Below are 18197 nucleotides of genomic sequence, written 5' to 3'. Positions count from 1 at the left end.
CCTTCCTGTCCTCCTTTTTTGCCCAGGGAGGGAGGGGGCAGGCAATCCCAGGGGCCTCATCTCCAGGGGGGCCTCCCCACACCCTGGCTGGGGGGAGGGGTGGGGAGGGGCTCGGGTTTATTTATGTACCTCTTGCACTCATCAACCTATGCAAGCCCCTCTCCCCCATCCCCTCCATATTGCTGTGCCTTTGCCTGTCCCCCGTCTCCTGGGGATCCTCACCCCAAGGGGGGGACAGGGGACACCACGATTTGGAATCAGCAGAATGGTGTTTTGTGGGGTAGGGGTTCCTGTCCACTCTAGGTTACCCCCCCTGCCCCCCTCCCCAGCCGGGTCCCATCCCATCAAGCTGTTAGGCATGAGCCGGCTCAGCCTAGCAGTGAGGACCTCCTTATTGGAAGGGGGTGGGGTCCCCCAGAGAGGAGAAAACCATCCTCTCGTCACCCTCCAGCCTGACACCAGAGTGTGGGACGCAGGCGGCCCCCACCCCGACGGGCAGGACCCAGTCCCCCGTCCCCTCTCTCCCCTCCCTCCCGGGCCCTCCATGGTTTCAGCACCCCCATCTTCCCCCAGCCCCACTGGCAGAAGCAGCTTTGAGTAACTGTACACAGTTTTTCTCTCTGTTGGAGAAAACACATTTGTTGGAGTTTCACTTGTTTAATGGTCCGGGCTTATTTTGGAAAAAAAAAATTCTGACCTTTGTTATAATACATTTAATGAAAACCCAAAATTACTCTGACCCGATCTTTGGCCGCCTTCTTGGGATAGGGCCCCATAGTGTGGAGTGGGGGAAGGTGTGTACGTGGCGGGGGAGGTGCTGGAGGGGCGAGTCCCCTTTCCCCTCTGTCTGCAAGGGGGGAAGGGATGGGGATGGCCATCCCAGCATACTCTGTGGGAGAAGGGAGAAGTGTGTTGGGATAAAGGGAACAGATGGGATTCCTGGCTTTCAGCTTGTAAACACAGTGCCTTTATTAGACAGCAAAAGTTTAAAAAAAAAAGAATAGGGATTTTCCCTTCGTCCTGAGAATGGTGCCTGAGCTGGAGAGGCCCCGCCCCTCCCAGCCCGCTTGGCAGCCTCAGTCACTGTCACTGGCCTCGCTGGAGTCCGAGGCGCCCCCTTCGCTGCCGTCCTCCTGGGCCGAGTGGTCACTGGCACTGAGGAAGGAGGGGCTGGGGCTGCGCCGCCCAGGCCCGGTCTCACTGCCGCTGTCTTCTTCCTCCTCCTCCTCCCCACTGCCCCTGGCCCGGCCTCCCCTGTCATCATCCTCTTCTTCCTCTTCCTCCTCTTCCTCCTCGTCTTCTGAGTCTGCATCGCTGCCGAAGATCTCCTCCTTGTCTCGCGCGGCGCGGGCCTCGTCCTCGCTGCTCTCCTCCTCGGCCTCGTCCTCCCCGCTGCCGCTCTTGTCACTCTCCTCCTTCTCCTCCTCCTCTCCACGGTCACTCTCACTTCCTGAGCGCTCCTCCTCCTCTTCCTCCTCACTGGCTTCCTTTTCACTGCCGCTCCCCTTTTCCCGTTCTTCATCTGAGGAGAGGAGGAGAAAGAGGTTGGTGCCCTGCTTCCCTCCCTTGCTTCTGCCAGGCATACCAACAGGCCCCCGGAGCACTTACCAGAGCCTGGGGCTTCCTTGTCCAGCTCCAGCTCTTCTTCCTCCTCCTCTTCTGGCTCATGGTTCTCAAGCTGGGCCTTTCGGGCTTCCTAAGGTGGGGAAGGACAAAAGGCTCAGGCATCTGCTTTCCCTGCCCCCTTCCCGGTCACACCTGGATGCCCAGTGCCTTTACCTGCGCTTCCAGCTCCTTCTCATTCATGTCCCGGTGTTTGACCACCAGCAAAGCATTGGTGCCGGACTGTACTCCGGCCTTGGCCCGACGTTTACTGAGACGGACCCTATTGGGAGGGCAGAAGGAGGTCAGGGAACCCTACTGCAGTCGGGCCTGAGCTCTGGGGGGCCGGGCTGACACCCCCCCACTCACCTGGTTTCCAGTTCGTTGTAGTAGACCCCGTCACCTTCTCGGAAGATGAAGAAGTAGTTTTCTTCATAGCCCTTGCTAGCCTTGTTCTTGACGTTCCAGTTGTACTCCCTGGCAATCTTGTAATCGTAGCTGGGGAGAGAAGGCCGAAGCGTGGTCAGCCCTCCTCCGGCGCCTGCCTTCCGGCCCGGTGACCCTCCGTCCCCGCCACTTACACATCATCTGGTGCGTAGTCCATCTCCTCTTCCTGATCCCGCTTGCGCTTCCTCATGGTCTCTTCCACCGGCAGAAAGTAGGCCACAAACTGGTTACCCTCCTCGTCCATCATTCCCCTGGAAGGTGGAGGGAGGGTGTTGGAAGGGAAGGAAGGACGCACGGCCTGGAGGGTGCGATGCCATTTCCTCCGACTTGCCTGATCATGGCTTGAGACATCATCTCCAGGGCTGCAGAACCACTGGTATCCTTGGGGGCTGGGTCTGAGTCAAAGATCACTTGGGCACACGGATTGATCCACATCTGAGAAGAGCCGGGAAAGGGGGCTTAGAGAAAGCCAGGGGACCACTGCTTCCCTCCCACCTCCAGATTCTCTGAGACTGACCTTGAAGTCTGGGAAAACGGGCATCACCTCCACCGGAGTAACTCTTGGCTTGCTGTAGTGCTGAGAAATCTGAGGAGCAGAAGAATCTGTAAAAATGGGGCTCCCAGGCCCTCCCCCACTTTAGAGGCAGCTCCCGGCCTTCACCCCCCACCATTACCGACTTCTGAGCATCCTCAAAAGTCTTTTCGATGGCTGTGATCTGGCTGTCTCGATCTTTGTAGATCTCCTCCTCGGTGAACTGCTGCTTCACAGACACCCCAATCCTAGGGGAGAGAAAGCAGCAGGAATGGCGGCCTGGGAGCTGGAGGGCATGGATGCCCCTCCCACAGCCGCTCTTTCCCCCAGCCCCGCTTACTTGACTTCGGGCTTCTCATTAGAGACGCCATAACGGTTGAACTCCGTGGAGATATATTCTGTCTTTCTCATCCAGGGCACCACTTTGGCATGCTGCTGGGACCTGGAGGGCAGGAGGAGTGACCGGCTTGGGTTCCAGGACTCCCTCCCGCCTGCAGCTGCACCTTCCCTTGACGGCTACCCCCCTAAAATCACCTTTTAGAACTGGTCGGGGCCTGGATCTCCTCTTCCAGTAACTTCTCATCTGCTGGATCTAGAAGAACTGGAGCAGGTCGTGGTGTGAGGAAGTGGAGGGGGGCAGCCTGAGCGGGCTCCTCCCAGTCTTTGCCCATCTCCCCTGGGGGCCTCACCATTAGGGTCGATCCGGTAGGTATCGGGGTTAATGAGATCAATGGTGACGCCCAGGTCTGGCTCCGTGAGCAGATCATGTTTGTGCTGCTTTTCTAGAGAGGTCGCCTTGTACTGGACAAACCTGGGGGGCGGTGCGGGTAAGAGACCTTCCTGGAGGAAGGGGCCTGGCATCTTTTGCCCAGTGCCCCCCCAGACGCTGTGTCAGGTACTTCTGCCCTCATGCCACCCCCTTGCAGAGCAGGAGAGGCTGGGTCAGACCCGGGGCCCGGGGGTGCCGGGGATTGGAAGCCATGGAGGGCCAGGCCTTGAGTCAGACTCACCTGTTCTGGTCAAAGGGGTAGGTGATGAACTTGGGATCAAAAGGGATGTCTGGAAGACTGTTGCAGTATTTAACTCGACAGACCACGCCAGACCTAAGAGCAAACAACTCAGAACAGGGGCACTGCCAGCACAGGGGGGCACACCAGCCCCTCCTCTCCCCCCCCCCCCCCCCCCCCCCCCCCCCCCCCCCCCCCCCCCCCCCCCCCCCCCCCCCCCCCCCCCCCCCCCCCCCCCCCCCCCCCCCCCCAGTACACATGCACTCTCCTCCACTGTACCTCTAGTCAGCTCCTCTGCTGGCCCAGGGATCCCGACTCCCCCGCAGCATACATGAAACTCTGACCCCCCACCCACCCATGCACATGCTGGTCAGCCCCTCCTCTGCGGCCCCAGGAGTCCCTACCTCCCCCAAAGCACATGCTGATCAGCCTCCCTCCCCCCGCTGTCCCGGGCGGTCCCTGACTCCTCCCCATACACATGCGGGTCAGAGCGGCACTCACCTCTCCGGCAGAGTCCTATGAGAGTTGGGTCTGGGGGGGACACAAGGATTCGGGTCATTTCTGCCCCATGCGATGACGCCCCCCTTTCCCTGGGCACACTCCCCGGAGCCCTCTACAGGGAGTCCAAGGATGCGATCTCAGAGCGTAGAACAAGCACCCAAGAGCTGGGAGGGGATCGCAAAGCGCTGACTGGGCTAGAACCTCCCGAGGCCTCCCAAGCGAGGAAGAGGAGAGAAGCCCGGGATTCTCTTGGGGGAGAGGGGGCAGCAGCCCAGGATGGAGCTCAGTGACATCACCGAGAACCGGGGCTGCGCGGACGTCACGGGGAGGGCCAGTGACGTCCCCAGCGCACCGCCGGCCCGGCGCAGCGGAGCTCCCAGGCTGGGGGCGGTTCCTAAAGGGGGGGGGGGGACGACGCGCTCTCTCACCTGTGGCCGTCCTCCCGCTGGGCCTGGGTCTGGATGGTGGGCGCCATGACGACAACGAGGACTACTAGTCACGAATGGCCCCGGCCCGCGAGCCACGCAGGCGGCTCTCCAGGCAACCCTAGGAGCCGTTCCGCCTCCCGGCCTCCCAGTCGACGGCGGCAGCGAGGACCCCGCGGGACTCCAGGGCCAAACTAGCTACCGCCGATAAAATGCCTTCTGGGAAACGTAGTTCGGGTTAAGTTTTTTTTTTTTTTTAATCGGGACGGATTGGCCACAGTGGAAGGGGGCGGGCTTTTTAGGAAGGAGAATCTTGTGATTGGGCGAACGTGCACAAACAGGAGTGATGAAAAGGAAGAGGCGGCCCAAATGCAACCTCGGAGCTTGGGATTGATCGGTTCTCTAAGGCTGGGCCTAAAAGTGACGCACATCCGCGATCGCCTTGAGTGATCGAGGCTGTGACCAACTGGCGGCGGCAGATATAAGGAAGCAAAGATGGCGGCACCGCCACCAGCGCAGGCGGCTCCGCAGGCTCCGCCACCATCTACGGCCGGCGTCTCCGGCCCGGGCTCCGCAGGGGCCTCTGTTCCGGGGCCTCCGCAGTCTCAGGCGCCGCAAGGGCAACAGCCTCCCTCGGCACAGCTTGTAGCAGCCTCACAAATTCAGGCTGCACAGAGCGGCCTCCTGCAGCAGCAGCAACAAGATTTCGACCCTGTACAGCGTTACAAGCTTCTGATTCCGCAGCTCAAAGAGAGCCTACAGGTGATTAGCCCCCTACCTCGAGGGGGGTGGGTCCGGCACTAGGCGGGGGCGGCAATTGGTGGGTGGCCTGTTGAGGGGGGCGGGATTCGGCCAAGAGGGGGAGCTGGATGTTTGAGGACGCTAACTCTAGGATTGGTCCTGAACAAGGGGGAAGGCGGGACTACGAGAGCGCCGGAGTATGCGCATGCGGACTGGGGAAGGTAGCGGAGAGTGGGTCGTCGTTGGTCGTCGGCCGAGTGTTGCGAAGGTGGAGTTAGGCTGATTATGAAGCCGATGATTGGCCCGATAGTTAGAAAAAAGGCGGTGCCTGGAGGTTCAGAGTTTGACCTGCCATTGGTGGGGAGGGAGAGTTGGGCCCGCCTTGGGCGTGGTTTTCCCGACTGACCACGCCCCTTTCATCCCATCCCAGAACCTGATGAAGGTGGCCGCCCAGAACCTGGTGCAGAATACCAACATCGATAACGGACAGTGAGTATCTGAGGGCTTGGTTCCGTCCTCCCAGGCCACGGGTAGCCCTCCCTTGCCCAGGGCCCCGGGGCGCCCCCTCTCAGCCACCTTCTCTGTTCCATCCCAGGAAGAGCAGCGAGGGCGGGCTGCAGCGCTTCGACAAGAGCCTGGAGGAGTTCTATGCCCTCTGTGACCAGCTGGAGCTCTGCCTGGTAAGAGGTCTCCCTTCCCTGGGGACAAAGGCCCCCAGGGTGGCCCCCAAGCCCAAGGGTATGGATGGGGCTGCTCTTAAGGACCAAGACTAGGAACCCTTTGCAGTGGGCTTGGGAGGCTGGGGCCAAGCTGAGAAGTGGTTCAGGACTGGAACGGAGGATGAGATCAGGTCCGCCAAAGGTAGGATCAGAGGATCCAAGGGACTTCAGATCCTCAAGTGCAGCCCCGTTTTGCAGAGGTGAAAATTGAGGCCAGGAGAGAGCCTATATTTGCCCTGTATAACACATGCTGTAAATGATGAGGCTGGGATTTGAATCCAGGGCCTTTCCAAATCCGTGGCACCATGCTGCCCCAGAGAAGACCAGGACGGAGGCATGTCACTAGGGAACGAGTCCAGGTTTGGGTTGAGGTAGGGTGGACTCTAGATGAGAAGACTGCCAGGGCAACTCCAGAAGGAGGGAGCCATTGAAGGATGAGGAGGCAGAAAGGGTGCCTCAGGGTCTGCAGCACCCCCATTCGAGGCTTTGCCCGTTTTAAATTGGTCTTTGCCATGCTAACGTTGGAGAAGTCCTTCTGTCGGTGACAGCGAGCGCTTTCTCACTTTCTCTGCAACTTAAGAGACTTAGAGAATGTAAAGCCTTCAGTTAACCATTTTAATAACGATTCTCTGTTCTATTTGTTTCCCCCTGACTTCCCTTCCCATCATCAGGGGCCGCCACCTCTGGCTCTCTATTGAGCATCTTAAACATTTCACCACATCCAAAGCCAAACAATTGTCTCGTCCCACTTTCCATATGTTCCCGTTCCCATCTAGAACACTGCCATTCTCCCAAATGACTCAAAAGAAAAGGATCATCTATGAGCACTCCTCCTTTGCTGTCAACCCCTCACATCCAACCAGTTGCCAAGACCTGTCACTTCAGCCTTCCCAGCATCTCGCCAGCATGCCCCCTTGTCTCCAGGGACACCGACACCACTGTAGTTCATCATGGCTTCATTCCTGACTGTTGCGGTAACCGGTGTGGGGTCTGCCCGAGTCTCCCCTCTCCAGCTCATCCTCCACTCAGCTACCGAAACGGTCTTCCTAGATCGCCCCTCTTTTCTATAACCTCTAGGATTAATAACCTCTGCCTCTGCTTGGCTTTTAAAGCTCGTTATTACTGGCCCCCTTCAACTCTTCTGCTGTCCTTCCACTTTTACACTCCTCCACTGGAGCTGCCCCGGCCTCCTTGCTGCTCCTCCATCAGACATTCCATTTCCAGGCTCCAGGCATTTCTTTGGCTGTCGAGAACGCCCTCCCTCCTTACCTCTGCTCCCTGGCTTTTTCTAGTTGCAGAAAAACTCCCATTTTCTTTAGAGAATGTTTCCTGATCTCCTTTAAAGTCTGCACCTTCCCCCTTGCACCTGTTCTCTTTGCCTCCTTTTTCCGTATCTCCAGTGTCAGGTTTATAGTAAGAGCTTAATAAATGCTAGGTGACTTGAATTGGCTACCCCAGGGAACCCAGACACACCCATGTGTCTGAGGCACATCTGGAAGCCAGGTCTTGCTAGCTTAAAGTCATTCCGCCAGCATGGTCAGTGGAAAGAGCCAGCAAAGGCCAGCAAGCAGCAGGCTATAAAGTCATTTGTCAGTTGACCCCTTCTTGGGCCTTTCCTGGCAAAGGCCATTATGTCCTTTTCATTTTACAGATGAGGAAACTGAGGCAGACAGGATCACCCAAGGCACAAGGAAGTGCCTTGTGGCTGGATTTGACTCTTTCTGACTCCAAGCTCCCGCTCTGTGCAGTGTGGCGCCCCTAGCGAGTAGTGTGACCTGGTGCAAATCCCTTGGCCCCTCTTCCCTGAGTTTTACCACCTGTAAAATTAAGAGGTAGAATCAGAAGACTCCCCCCTTCAGCTCTTAGGTCCCCCACTTCCGTCTTTAAGACTCAGACTATTTTGTCCTAACTGCCTGGGCTGCTTGTCCTCTCATTCCCGGCCTGTTCTGTGTTCTCCAAGCCTGAGAACTTGCTTCCCTTTGCCTCTTAAGAATCCACTTTCTCCAGAAATAGATTTTCTTTTTCAATTTTTTATCTTCCTTCCCTTTTTGCTCATTGAAAACAGGACATTCTTGTCATTCACCTGAAAGGTTTTGTTCTGATATTTCCTAAGCCATTCTCACTGTCAGCTCCTGTGCCGAAAGCAGCTTCTGATGGGGGAAAACCATACCCCGGGGAACGGACCTCCTGAGGAGCTCTAGGGATAATGTGGGGGACCCAGGCCCTTGTCCCATTTTGTCAATCACCAGTTCCTAGATCTAAATACTGAGATGGTGAGGGAAGCAAGGGTCACTGGGGGGACCACGGGGCATGGAGTGCTTAGGCTTGGAGTCAGGAAGACTTGACATTAGTCGCTTCCCCCATCTGCCTCAGTTTCCTCCTCTGTAAAATGAGCTGAAGAAGGAAATGGCAAATCCCTCCAGTATGAAAACCCAAATGGGGTCTAGGAGAGCTGGACATGACTGAGCTACTGCTCAGGGACATTGGCCCAGCCCGAGGCTCTTTGGGGACGGCGGGCTAGTCCTGGCTTCCTGGGTGGGGGTAGCTGCTTAGCGGCCTACCCCTTAAAAGCTGGGTGAATTTCCCGGTTCTGACCTATGTGGGCAGTTCTAGCCGGCCCGCACCTCCGAGTGGGGAAGCTTCTGTTGGGATGCAAGATTCCCGGGGCTGGCTTTCTTTGGGAACAGAATGGCTCTTTGGGGGGAAGGTATAAGTTTATTTGACTAGCAGGTTAAGACTTTGTCTCTCCCCCCCTCTTCCTTCTCTTCCTTTGCCCCTTCCCTCCCCCTTCTGTGGGTCTCCTCTCCTCCCCTCTGTTCTCTTTCTTTGCCCCTTCCCTCCCTTTTTGTCTTTCTCCCCTCCCCCCTTTCTTTGCCCCCCCCCCCTCTCTTTGCCCCTCCCCCTCCAGCGCCTGGCCTACGAGTGTCTGTCCCAGAGCTACGACAGCGCCAAGCACTCCCCGACGCTGGTGCCCACGGCCACGAAGCCGGACGCGGTGCAGGCCGAGAGCCTGCCCTACCCGCAGTACCTGAGCATGATCAAAGCCCAGATCGGCTGTGCCAAGGACATCCACAACGCCTTGCTGGAGTGCTCCAACAAGGTCACGGGCAAGCTGCCAGCCCCGGGAGGCCTCTGACCCCGGGAGGCCTCTGACCCCGGGACACCCGCGGCGACCCAGGGGGGAGGGACGGGGATTTCAAGGACGGGATCGGATTTTTTTTTTTTTTATTATTATTAAAAGTTCCTGAGTTAAGGCTCGTTTTCCTCTCTGGGGCTGGATCTCCAGGACCGGGGACGGGGAAAGGGGTGTCCGGCACGGGCCTGGGGGAAGGAGCAGCCCCGCCTCTTGGCAGCAGGGGGCGCCAGAGGACGACCATCTGTTGGGTGGCCCCGCCCATCTGGCCTCTGCATCTGCGCCTGCGCCTCTTCCCAGGGGGCAAAAAGGTGGGAGGGAGGGAGGGGAGCGCCTGGAACCCTTGTCAGTTACGCCCAGCTCGTCCTCCCCTCCCCCCTTCCCGTCCCTCTTCCCGGAACCGAGTCCTTTCCCCGGATCTCTGTGCCCGGGGCTCTCTCTCCCCGGGAGGCCGGCCCGGACCTCGGTCCCGGGTTCTGGCCGCGTCCCTGGGGCTGGCCCGCCGGCGCTTTCTGGCCGGGGCTCGCCCTGTCCCCCTGGCCGGCGCTGTCCCCGCCTGTGGCTCGGGTGTCTCTGCCAGGAGGACGCCCCGGGCTGGGCCTCTGCTCTCCCCGCCCCTCCTGTCTCCTCTCTCCAGGAAGCTTGGGACATGGATGAGTGAAGAGCTCTGGGGTGAAAGCCTGGGTCCCCGAGAGGGGAAGGAAGGAGAGGGGGAGGGAGGGGCCTTGGGTTCTCGCCAGACCGGCTCTGCTGACACAGCTCCTGACTCACCCGGGCTCCCGGGAGGAGGAAATCCCCCAGTTATATAATCGCAGCTACAGCGCCCCCAGTGCCCGCCCGCCTCCCGTGGGCTGGCCCGGACCGACCCCCTGGGTCAGGGCTGAGGAAGGGAGCACCCCGCGGGGGCTCCTGAAGCCTGGTTTCTGGTGCTCTGGGCCGGCCTCCACGTCCCTCCCGGGCTTCAGTTTCCCTCCCCTCTGAGGGTCCTGGTCTGATTTGACCTCTGAAGGTCCCCTGTAGGCCTCTGACTCCAGGAGCCTGAAAAGAGGAAGGAGGTTTTGGAGAAGTCCTGCAGGCAAGGGGGGCGGTGACGCCGATTCCAGGTCACCCCCTCTCCCAGTTTAGGGGAAGCCTCGCTGCCTGCTTTTGGGGAAAGGGAAACCAGACTGGGGCTGGGGCCCGAGGGTGGTAGGCAGGGATCATGGAGTTACTCCTCCTCTTCTCCAGATCTGTCCCCATGCTGGCCCGGGGGCCTGTTCTAGAGGCCTTGGGGGGGGGGTTGGGGGAAGTTGCAGGCCCCTCCTAGGCCCGCCTGCGTCATCAGCTGATTGTGCAAGGGGGGGGTGGAGCCTGCACGCCGGTCTGGAGTATTTTTAGCCCCAAAGGAGAAGTGAGAAGGGCGGAGCAGTGTCCTGCGTCTGTGCCCACGGCCGCTGGGGGGGGGGGGGGTTGTCCTGACCCAGCTTCTCCGGGAACATCTGGGATCCAGCTGTGGCCAGCCCCCACGGGAGGGTCCCTGCCCTTCTGCCAGGCCTGGGAAATTCCTCTGGCCCCTTAGCCAGGGGCAGGGAGGACACGCAGCTTAGGACAAAGTGTCCTCTCCCCCTGCCTGTGGGGGGAGCACATGCGGTCATGAGGCAAGATGTCACTGGGCTCCACCAAGCCCTCAAAGGCAGACGGCCCAATGGACCCCCGGTCCGTGTAACTGAGTAAACCCTCCCTGCTTCTTCCTCCCAGTACAACCCCATCTCACCCGCAAGGTACAGTGAGGCACAGACACACAGCCTTAGGCCCGGTCTGTCTCCTGTGTGTGTGAGCTGTCTGACACCTCAGTCACCTCCCTCTCTCCCGTCTTCTGTCTCCTTCCCTCTCCTCCTCCTCCTCTCTCTGTCTCTCCTTTCTCTCCCCATCTCTGTCAGTCTGTCTCTTTCTCAATCTCTCATTCTCTCAGGCCTTGGCGGTTTCCGGTCCTGGCCTCCCTCTCCCTTGTTGTTCTGGAAACTCTGCCCACCTTCTGGGCCGGAAGCTTGATGATATTTTTAGATCGGCCAATTTCCGCCCCTTCCCCTCCCCCTTCCCCATCCCAGGGCCCTGGCCCCCAGTCCCACCCTTTCCCTAACCTCCTTCCAGAGGGGATTCCCATCAGCTCTAAGAGCCAGACTTCCCAAATCAGGATTTTCCCTCTTAACATCTCCAGGCACCTCACTTCCTGGGCCAGGGACCGGAGGCCACCTGGAGTGTTCTGCGGCCAGAGGAAGCCAGTGTTGCTGAAGAGAACGTGAGCTAAGTCAAATCAAGAACCAGCATATGCCGTGTGCCTAGCACCGTGCTAAGGGAAAGGACAAAAAGCGTTTACTCTTAGATCCCCCAAAGGAGGTGATGCTGTCTCCAATTCAATAATTTATTAAGTGCTTACTTATGTAAATCCCTACAAGGAAACTCCAGGGCTGGCTTTGAGTGTGGGGAGCCCCCCCCCTCCCCAAAGGGATTCCAAGGAGGGATTCTGGGAGATCCTGGAAAATGAGATGGATCTGGCCCTAAAGGCGAGGTAGGGGCTGATGGGTAAGAAGGATACCCGAGGGGTCAGAGGCTGGGGATCTGACACCTGTAACTTTCAAGGGGTTGGGAAGAAGGGGAGAAGAGGGCTCAGCCCTCAGACCCTGAGATCTTAGAAACTTGGGAACCTGGGACTAGTTAAAGGCTGTAGAATTTCAGGAGTCCAGAAGGTTGGGCTAGCTTCTGAGGGGACCTAAATTTGGAAGGAGAGTGAGAGCCACCTCCTTGAAGGGGTTGGATGCTTGGGACCCTGAGGAAAATGGCCCTCAAAGGGAGGGATGGAAGAGGAAACTAAAATGTCCTCTTGGTGCTAAGCACTAGAAATATAAGGATGAAAAATTAGCGTAGTTCCTGAGAGGGGAGAAATCTGAGCCTAAGGGGGCAGATGCGAGGCTGGAAACTTGGGACCCCAAGGAGTTGGGCCGGATGGTGAAACAGGCTTCTCAGAGCATAGCTTCAGAGCAGGAGGGGAGCTTGGCAGGCCAGTGGCATCCCTCTGGTGCCATCGTAGCCCACGGGACTGAAAACCTGAAGGGAACTCGCTCATCTTTCAGAAAAGGAAACTGAGACTATGGAAGCTATTGGACTAGCTTGAGTTCATCCAGCTAATAAGTGTGTGAGGTACAATTTCAATCCAGGTCTTTCTGTGTTCCATCACTTATCCTCCAAACCAAGCTGCCAGGAGCTTTGAAATTAAATATCCATATATATTCATATATATAATGCATACATATATGTGTATATATGTATGTGTATACGAGGCTCCCCCGAGCCCTGTATATATATATGTATATATATATATATATATATATAGACACATATTTTGAGGGGAAGGACAGGAGAGAGAAGAGAGAGCCTGGATCTCTGAGCACACCAGCCAGGGGCTGAAAACTATGATCTTTGATTGAGACAAATTCAGTGGGAGTCACAGACTGTCCCTCTGCACCTCACCTCTAAAGCTGGGCCTAGACCCAGGCGTCCTAGTCCTGAGGCATGGAGAGGAAAGGCTCTGGGTTAGGGGGTGGAGCACGGGGAGCTCACAGCATGGCTGGAATGAGTCAGGATGCTGGAATGCACCCACAAGCTCCGATGCCAAGAGAAAGACAAACCGATCCTCCTCGAGGATGACTGGGAAGTGGGGAAGGGGCTTGGGAAAGGGGCTTCCTTCGGGACCTCAGGGGACCTCTTGGTGATGGGGGTGGGAGCGGGCCAGTCCATCTTCCCTGTCGGGGACAGTGACCTTGTCTTCGAGTCAGTGTCACCTGCTTTGAGATGAAATCAGGGCTCAGGTCTAAAGAGCACCCTGAAGAACTGGGTCCCTCAGCTCTGTTTACAAAGAGAGAGGAACCCCAGCATCAGACCAGGCCCCCCTCCCTACCCTTACGTCACCTGATTCCAGGAAGGGCCCCCACACATAACACACCCTGCGGTGGGTGAGTCACCCGGGAGCGTGAGAGCCAGCCACTCAACTGGCAGGTGAAACTTCAAGACCACAGGCTCACGGGACCCAGGGAGACTTGGGGAGGTCCCAGCTCCTGGGAAGGTCCCTCCTGGCCAACCCCTTTTCCCCAGAGAAGCTTCCCATAAGCTCCCAGGTCTCCAGCCTGACCCAAGCCTCCGTTCTGTTGGAGGAACAGTCTTCATTTGGGAAAATGAAGATTTTTTGTGATTTGAAAAGTGTTCAGGTCAGAGACAGATCCCAGCGCAGGCTTCGAATCCCACAGTCCCCCACCTCCAAAAGGTAGAGCTTATCCCGAGAAGTCTGGGCTGCAGTGCTTGCGGACCTCGGTTTCCTTTTCTGGGAAAGCTAGCGCTGTCTCCCAGCTTTCCCTCCCGGCTGGGGTTAGATAGCAAACTGACTCGGGGGCTCTCTCTCTGGGCTGGGCCCTCGGGCTTGACTTTCAGGACTCGGTAGCTCAGGCTCTTGGTTCAGGCTCTAGCGCCCCAATCCGGTTCTCGTTTCTGACCTTTCTCACCCCTCAGATAAAAGGAGGGAGTTTGGCCCTTTCTGGGTCTCAGTTTCCCCTCCTGGGAAAAAAAGGGGGGGGGGCGGGGGTTAGACTGGAGCGAGTTGCCTTCAGGTTTCCAGTCCCGTGGATTCCCAGGCGGTAACTGGGAGGGACCTGTTAGGGCCAGCCTTTCGCCCGGACCGAGGTGCTGGGCCTCCCCCGCCCCGCCCGGGGCGCTCAGTCCGGGAATCGCCCCTCCCCCGAGCCCTCCCTCGTCCCCGCCCTTTCCCGGTCCCCCGCCTCCCTCTCCCCCAGTTGTCTCTAGCTCCTGGAGCTCCCCTGATGGTGGGTTCTGGGCGGCACCGGGAGGCCCCGCCCCCAAACCCGTCCCTTCAAGAAGAGCGCGCCGGCCACCCTCCCCACAGTCCTGGATACGCGCACGACCAAAGCTCCTACGGATGGACGCAAGCGCCACCGCAGGCGGGAAGCCCAAGTCCGCGGGCATGGACCTGTGCGTCCTCTACGAGGTGAGCCCCCTCCCCGCCCCGCGCCCCCCTTCGCCCCCTGCCCCGCGCTCCGCGGCCGGGGACGGCCAGCTGCTTTCCGCCCTCTCGCCTCTGGCTCGGGAGTCGGAGCGCCGGGGTCCCGCGGGCCCTTCTCGGGGGCGCTTGGGGGGGGGGGGGGGCTAGGAGACCGGGGTCCCCCTCGGGTGGGAGAAGCCCCCGGGGCCGGGGGCTGGGTCCCCCTCGGAGCGCGGTGTGAGCGCGTGTCCGTGCGGGCGCGCGCGTGTCGGGGGTGCCGGGGCTGGGAGCCGGGGCTCCCCAAGCGGGGGTTACGGAGACGGGACTCCACTTTCGCGGCCGCCGCGGGGTGGAGTCAGGTAGGGGCGAGGTCCGCCGCCGGGGCCGGGCCCGCACCCCCCCCCCGTTTTAGGGTGGGGCCGAGTTTGGGGGAGTTCTCGAGCCCGGACGGGACTCTGCGGGCCCCGAAGTGGAGTTGGGTGGGGTGGGTCGGCCCGGCGCGGCGACCTTGGGTCCGACGGTGGCTGAGCTTCTCGCCCTTCTCCCTCCCCACAGAAGCTCCTGTCCCTGAGTCCGGACCTGGCACGGGCGGCCCGCGGGGAGCTGGAGTCCGAGCTGGGCTGGGGCTCCCGAAGCCCCTGGAGTCCCAGCCTCGCCGACCTGGAGGCGCCCTCCCCCCCGCGGGCCTCGGCTCCCTTGGCCCCTCGGCTCCCCGGCCGCTCTACCAGCCTGGTGGAGAGTCGCGCCTGGGTCCCCCCGCCGCCCGGCTTTGAGCCCCTGCCGCCCAGGGCCGCGCCGGCCGCCAGCGCCGCGCCCTCGGAAGGCGCGCCCGGCTCCGGCTCCCCGGCCGCGGCGGCCTCCTCGTCCAGATACAAGACGGAGCTGTGCCGGACCTTCTCGGAGAGCGGCAAATGCCGCTACGGCTCCAAGTGCCAGTTCGCCCACGGGCTCGAAGAGCTGCGGCCCGCCAGCCGCCACCCCAAGTACAAGACGGAGCTGTGCCGCAAGTTCTTGCTCCTGGGCGCCTGTCCGTATGGGACCCGCTGCCATTTCATCCACACCCCTTACGACGTCCTGTCGGCGGGGTCGGCTCACCCTCCCCTGCTCCGGCAGAGCCTCAGCTTCTCCGGGATGCCCTCCGCCCGGCGCCGGGGCTCCCCCACCCTGAGCCCTCCGGGGCTGCCGGACCTGCCTTCCCCCCTGGGCTTCTTCTCCCCTCCTTCCTCCCCGCCCCCGCTGGTCACCACCCCCGGGGAGGTCCCTTTCTCCCCCTCGGCCTTCTCGGCCGCCCCCGGCCCAGTGCCCCGGGGAGCCACGGCCGGAGAAGCCTGCTGCCCCTCCTGCCGCCAGACCACGGGCGTCTGGGGGCCCGCAAGGGATGCCCTGGGGCTGAGCCTGGGGCTGGGGCTGGCCCGGAGCCCTTCTGCTCACTCCCTGGGCTCCGAGCCCGACGACCAGGCCAGCAGCGGGGGAAGCAGCCTCGGGGGGTCGGATTCCCCAGTGTTCGAGGTGGCAGTGGGGGGCGCCTTCGCCCCCTCTAGCTCTCAGCTCCTGACCCCGGTGACCCCCCGGCGACTCCCCATCTTCAATCGGCTGTCGGTGTCCGACTGAAGGCCCCTGGGCCTCCAAACTTGGTAGCCACGGGCTTCAGGAATTTCCTCCCCCCTTGCCACTTGTGCCCAGACGCGGAGGTCTCTCACCTGCTTAGTCCCCAGAGCATTAACCCAGTGTCTAGACTCCCCGGGGCAGGTTCCCCGTGCGGAGCAAAAGCCCTCACCAAGGTGTTCTGGGGGTGGTTTTCTTTCTTTTTTAATGTAGCATACTGAAACGACCTAGATATGGACAGCGTGTCCCAAAAGTCTTGATGCAGTTGTAAGCATTATTAGGTTAAGATTGTACTGTCTTTGAGGCACCCTGTTATGGGGGGGGGGTGGTCGGGATAAAATTCTCCCCCCCCTTTTCTTCATGCTGTGAACAGGCTTCCCCAAGTCTCCCCTGGATGGGGTTCTCCCCAATCCTGGTGCTCAAACCCCACCTAACCAGACCAAATCCAAGTTTCCCCGCCTCACCTCGGAGCCCCTTTATTTATGGTGACGACGTTATTTATTCCGATGGGTTTTATAGTATTTATATATGCAGTCGTCCCTTCTCCCTTTTGTTTAATATTGGGAGATTGCTGCCACTATAATATATATTTGAAATATATTAAATATATGTATATATATATATTGTTAGCTAAACAAAAAGGAAATCTATTTTTGTTTTTGGTGGAGTTTTTTTTTAATTAAAACTAATACAATACACAAAAGAGGAATCTCAAAGAGTCTCGGTGTCTGTCTCCTGGGGTTCAGGGGTGGGGAGGGCTAGCGGGGGACCCAGGCGGCCGGTCTAGCTGGTTCCTGACTCCTCTGGCTCCAGGGTAGGGCGGGGCCAGGTGAACTCACCGGGGAAGGGCGGGCACGCCCCCCTTCACCTGAGGAGGTGGCTGGGTGAGGTCACCGGCAAGGACTTGGGCGGTCGGGTTTCCCCGAAGCTCAGGACGCGTTTCTGGGGACTCGGCCACTCCGGCGGCTGGCTCCCGAAGCGGGGCGCTGCTCGGGGCCGGCCGGCCCGGGTCCCCCGCCACAATCCCCGTCCCTTCTGCCTTTCTCGGGCCCGATCGCTGCCCTCCGTGCTTCCCCGGGCCCTCTCTCCCCCTCCCCCCCCCTTATCTGGAGTGTCCTCCGCCTAGGATCTCGGCGATTACGAGCTTTTTTCATCTCGACCTCGGGATGGTGGGGGCGGGGAGGGGAATGTCTGTCTCCAGGGGTCTCTGGCTGTCCCTCCCTGCGGAGCCTTATCTCCCGCTGCTTTCCCTCCCCCCGCTGCCTGTGGGGGATCGGCGTCTGTGCCGCCTTCCCTCCCGGGGTGATTCCGGAGCCTTCGCAATCCAGCAAGAGATCTGGAAAGCGATTAGCACGGCTCCAGGTACACAGCAGGCTCTTAATAAAGGCTTCTCTTTCCTGTAACCCGTCCTGCCCTGCCAAGCTCCGCTTCCACTTCCTTGTTCCTAAGGGTCGTTTTCGCCTTTCCACGTCACGCGGCAGACAGTAAGCGCCTACTGCGTGCACGCTCCCGAAAGGCCGCCCCGCCGCCCACTCGGGACAAACACGCCGCTGCCGGAGAAGGGCTGCGGCTCTCGGCGGCCGTGGGTGGGGACGGGAAGTTTCCGTCTCGCGGGCCGCTGGGGAAGCAGGAGGGGGCGGAGCGGAATGTGCCCCAGCCCTGGCTGGGAGGGAGGCGACGTGTCAGTGACGCGGGGGGTGCGTGTGTTTGTGCGCGCGTGTGCCCCGGAGCCCCGCCCTCACAAGGCGGGGGGGGGGAAGGGACGCTCCGTCCCGGGGCCGCCTCGGCCTCTAATGCCCATATAAGGCCAGGAGGCCTCCCCGGGGGCGGGGTCTCGGCGTCAGCCCAGCTAGGAGCTGGAGTCGGGACCCTTCTCCGGGCCTCCACTGACCTTCGGTCTCTTCTTCTGGGAAGGACGGCAAGGATGGAGGGAGTCCCAGAAACGCAGGGGCTCCTTCTAGAGCAGAGGCAGGAGATGCAGTGAGAGGCGAAATGTCACGGGGAGGCGGAGCCCCCGGGACCGAGAGGAAGGCGGGGATGGGCTCGGAGCCGAGGGCTGCGGCTGCCCCCTCCCGACCACCGCGTGCCGCTTGCCGTGCGTCCGGCTCGCGCGCCCCCAGCCACGATCCCCGGAGCCTGGCGGGCACCCGAGCCTGAGGCTGCGCCAGACTCTTAATTCCCTTTTAATGTTCAAATACTAAAGTGGAAGCAAAAAAAAAAAGGTGTGCTCCAGGTGAGGATCGAACTCACAACCTCGGCATCGCTACGGCCGCACTGCTCTATAAGTACCGCGCGCTAACCGATTGCGCCACTGGAGCTTCGGCCGCGCTTCCGCGGAGCGGGCCCCTTCAGGCTTAGCCACGTGACCCTTCTCCTCCCGGTTTTCTTCCCTCCTCGTTCGTCTCTCGTTTCTTGCGCCTGCGTGACACCGCCCGTGACGTCCCCTAGATTCTTCACGG

The 18197-nt window shown here is 60.1% G+C and overlaps 3 protein-coding genes and 1 non-coding gene across 4 annotated transcripts; 2 read left to right on the top strand and 2 right to left on the bottom strand.

Moving 5' to 3' along the window:
- Positions 1-949: 949 nt before the first annotated feature.
- Positions 950-4723, bottom strand: PAF1 (PAF1 homolog, Paf1/RNA polymerase II complex component). Its single transcript, XM_031963120.1, has 14 exons — positions 4518-4723; positions 4090-4119; positions 3592-3684; positions 3271-3392; positions 3116-3182; positions 2922-3023; positions 2724-2829; positions 2567-2635; positions 2381-2484; positions 2184-2300; positions 1972-2100; positions 1780-1885; positions 1609-1696; positions 950-1522 (listed from the first exon to the last, which is right to left on the bottom strand). The coding sequence occupies exons 1-14, from the start codon at positions 4562-4564 to the stop codon at positions 1077-1079; spliced, it is 1626 nt and encodes a 541-aa protein (XP_031818980.1). The 5' UTR covers positions 4565-4723; the 3' UTR covers positions 950-1076.
- A 50-nt stretch (positions 4724-4773) lies between these two features.
- Positions 4774-9227, top strand: MED29 (mediator complex subunit 29). Its single transcript, XM_023499978.2, has 4 exons — positions 4774-5276; positions 5686-5744; positions 5851-5935; positions 8883-9227. Exons 1-4 carry the CDS (start codon positions 5010-5012, stop codon positions 9108-9110), a joined length of 639 nt encoding a protein of 212 aa, XP_023355746.1. The 5' UTR covers positions 4774-5009; the 3' UTR covers positions 9111-9227.
- Positions 9228-13905: 4678 nt separating this feature from the next.
- Positions 13906-16447, top strand: ZFP36 (ZFP36 ring finger protein). Its single transcript, XM_031963121.1, has 2 exons — positions 13906-14139; positions 14689-16447. Exons 1-2 carry the CDS (start codon positions 14071-14073, stop codon positions 15742-15744), a joined length of 1125 nt encoding a protein of 374 aa, XP_031818981.1. The 5' UTR covers positions 13906-14070; the 3' UTR covers positions 15745-16447.
- Positions 16448-17963: 1516 nt separating this feature from the next.
- TRNAI-UAU lies at positions 17964-18056 on the bottom strand. Its single transcript is given in 2 exon segments — positions 17964-17999; positions 18019-18056. It is a non-coding gene; the product is annotated as a tRNA-Ile (tRNA).
- Between the last annotated feature and the right edge of the window lie 141 nt (positions 18057-18197).

Source organism: Sarcophilus harrisii, chromosome 3 (genome assembly GCF_902635505.1).
Source record: "Sarcophilus harrisii chromosome 3, mSarHar1.11, whole genome shotgun sequence".
Classification (NCBI taxonomy): Eukaryota; Metazoa; Chordata; class Mammalia; order Dasyuromorphia; family Dasyuridae; genus Sarcophilus; species Sarcophilus harrisii.
Note: the sequence above shows the minus strand (reverse complement) of the source record. Positions and strands in the feature narration are given on the sequence as shown.

What these genes read in the sequence shown, in the direction of transcription:
- PAF1 (XM_031963120.1), bottom strand. Translation starts at nt 4,564, where the DNA reads ATGGCGCCCACCATCCAGACCCAGGCCCAGCGGGAGGACGGCCACAG. An exon ending in GCCCCGACCAGTTCTAAAAG is followed by an intron (nt 3,024 to 3,115) that starts GTGATTTTAGGG and finishes CCTGCCCTCCAG; the next exon opens with GTCCCAGCAGCATGCCAAAG. An exon ending in ATGTCTCAAGCCATGATCAG is followed by an intron (nt 2,301 to 2,380) that starts GCAAGTCGGAGG and finishes TCCACCTTCCAG; the next exon opens with GGGAATGATGGACGAGGAGG.
- MED29 (XM_023499978.2), top strand. Translation starts at nt 5,010, where the DNA reads ATGGCGGCACCGCCACCAGCGCAGGCGGCTCCGCAGGCTCCGCCACCA. An exon ending in AGCTCAAAGAGAGCCTACAG is followed by an intron (nt 5,277 to 5,685) that starts GTGATTAGCCCC and finishes ATCCCATCCCAG; the next exon opens with AACCTGATGAAGGTGGCCGC. An exon ending in ACCAACATCGATAACGGACA is followed by an intron (nt 5,745 to 5,850) that starts GTGAGTATCTGA and finishes GTTCCATCCCAG; the next exon opens with GAAGAGCAGCGAGGGCGGGC.
- ZFP36 (XM_031963121.1), top strand. Translation starts at nt 14,071, where the DNA reads ATGGACGCAAGCGCCACCGCAGGCGGGAAGCCCAAGTCCGCGGGCATG. An exon ending in ACCTGTGCGTCCTCTACGAG is followed by an intron (nt 14,140 to 14,688) that starts GTGAGCCCCCTC and finishes CCCTCCCCACAG; the next exon opens with AAGCTCCTGTCCCTGAGTCC.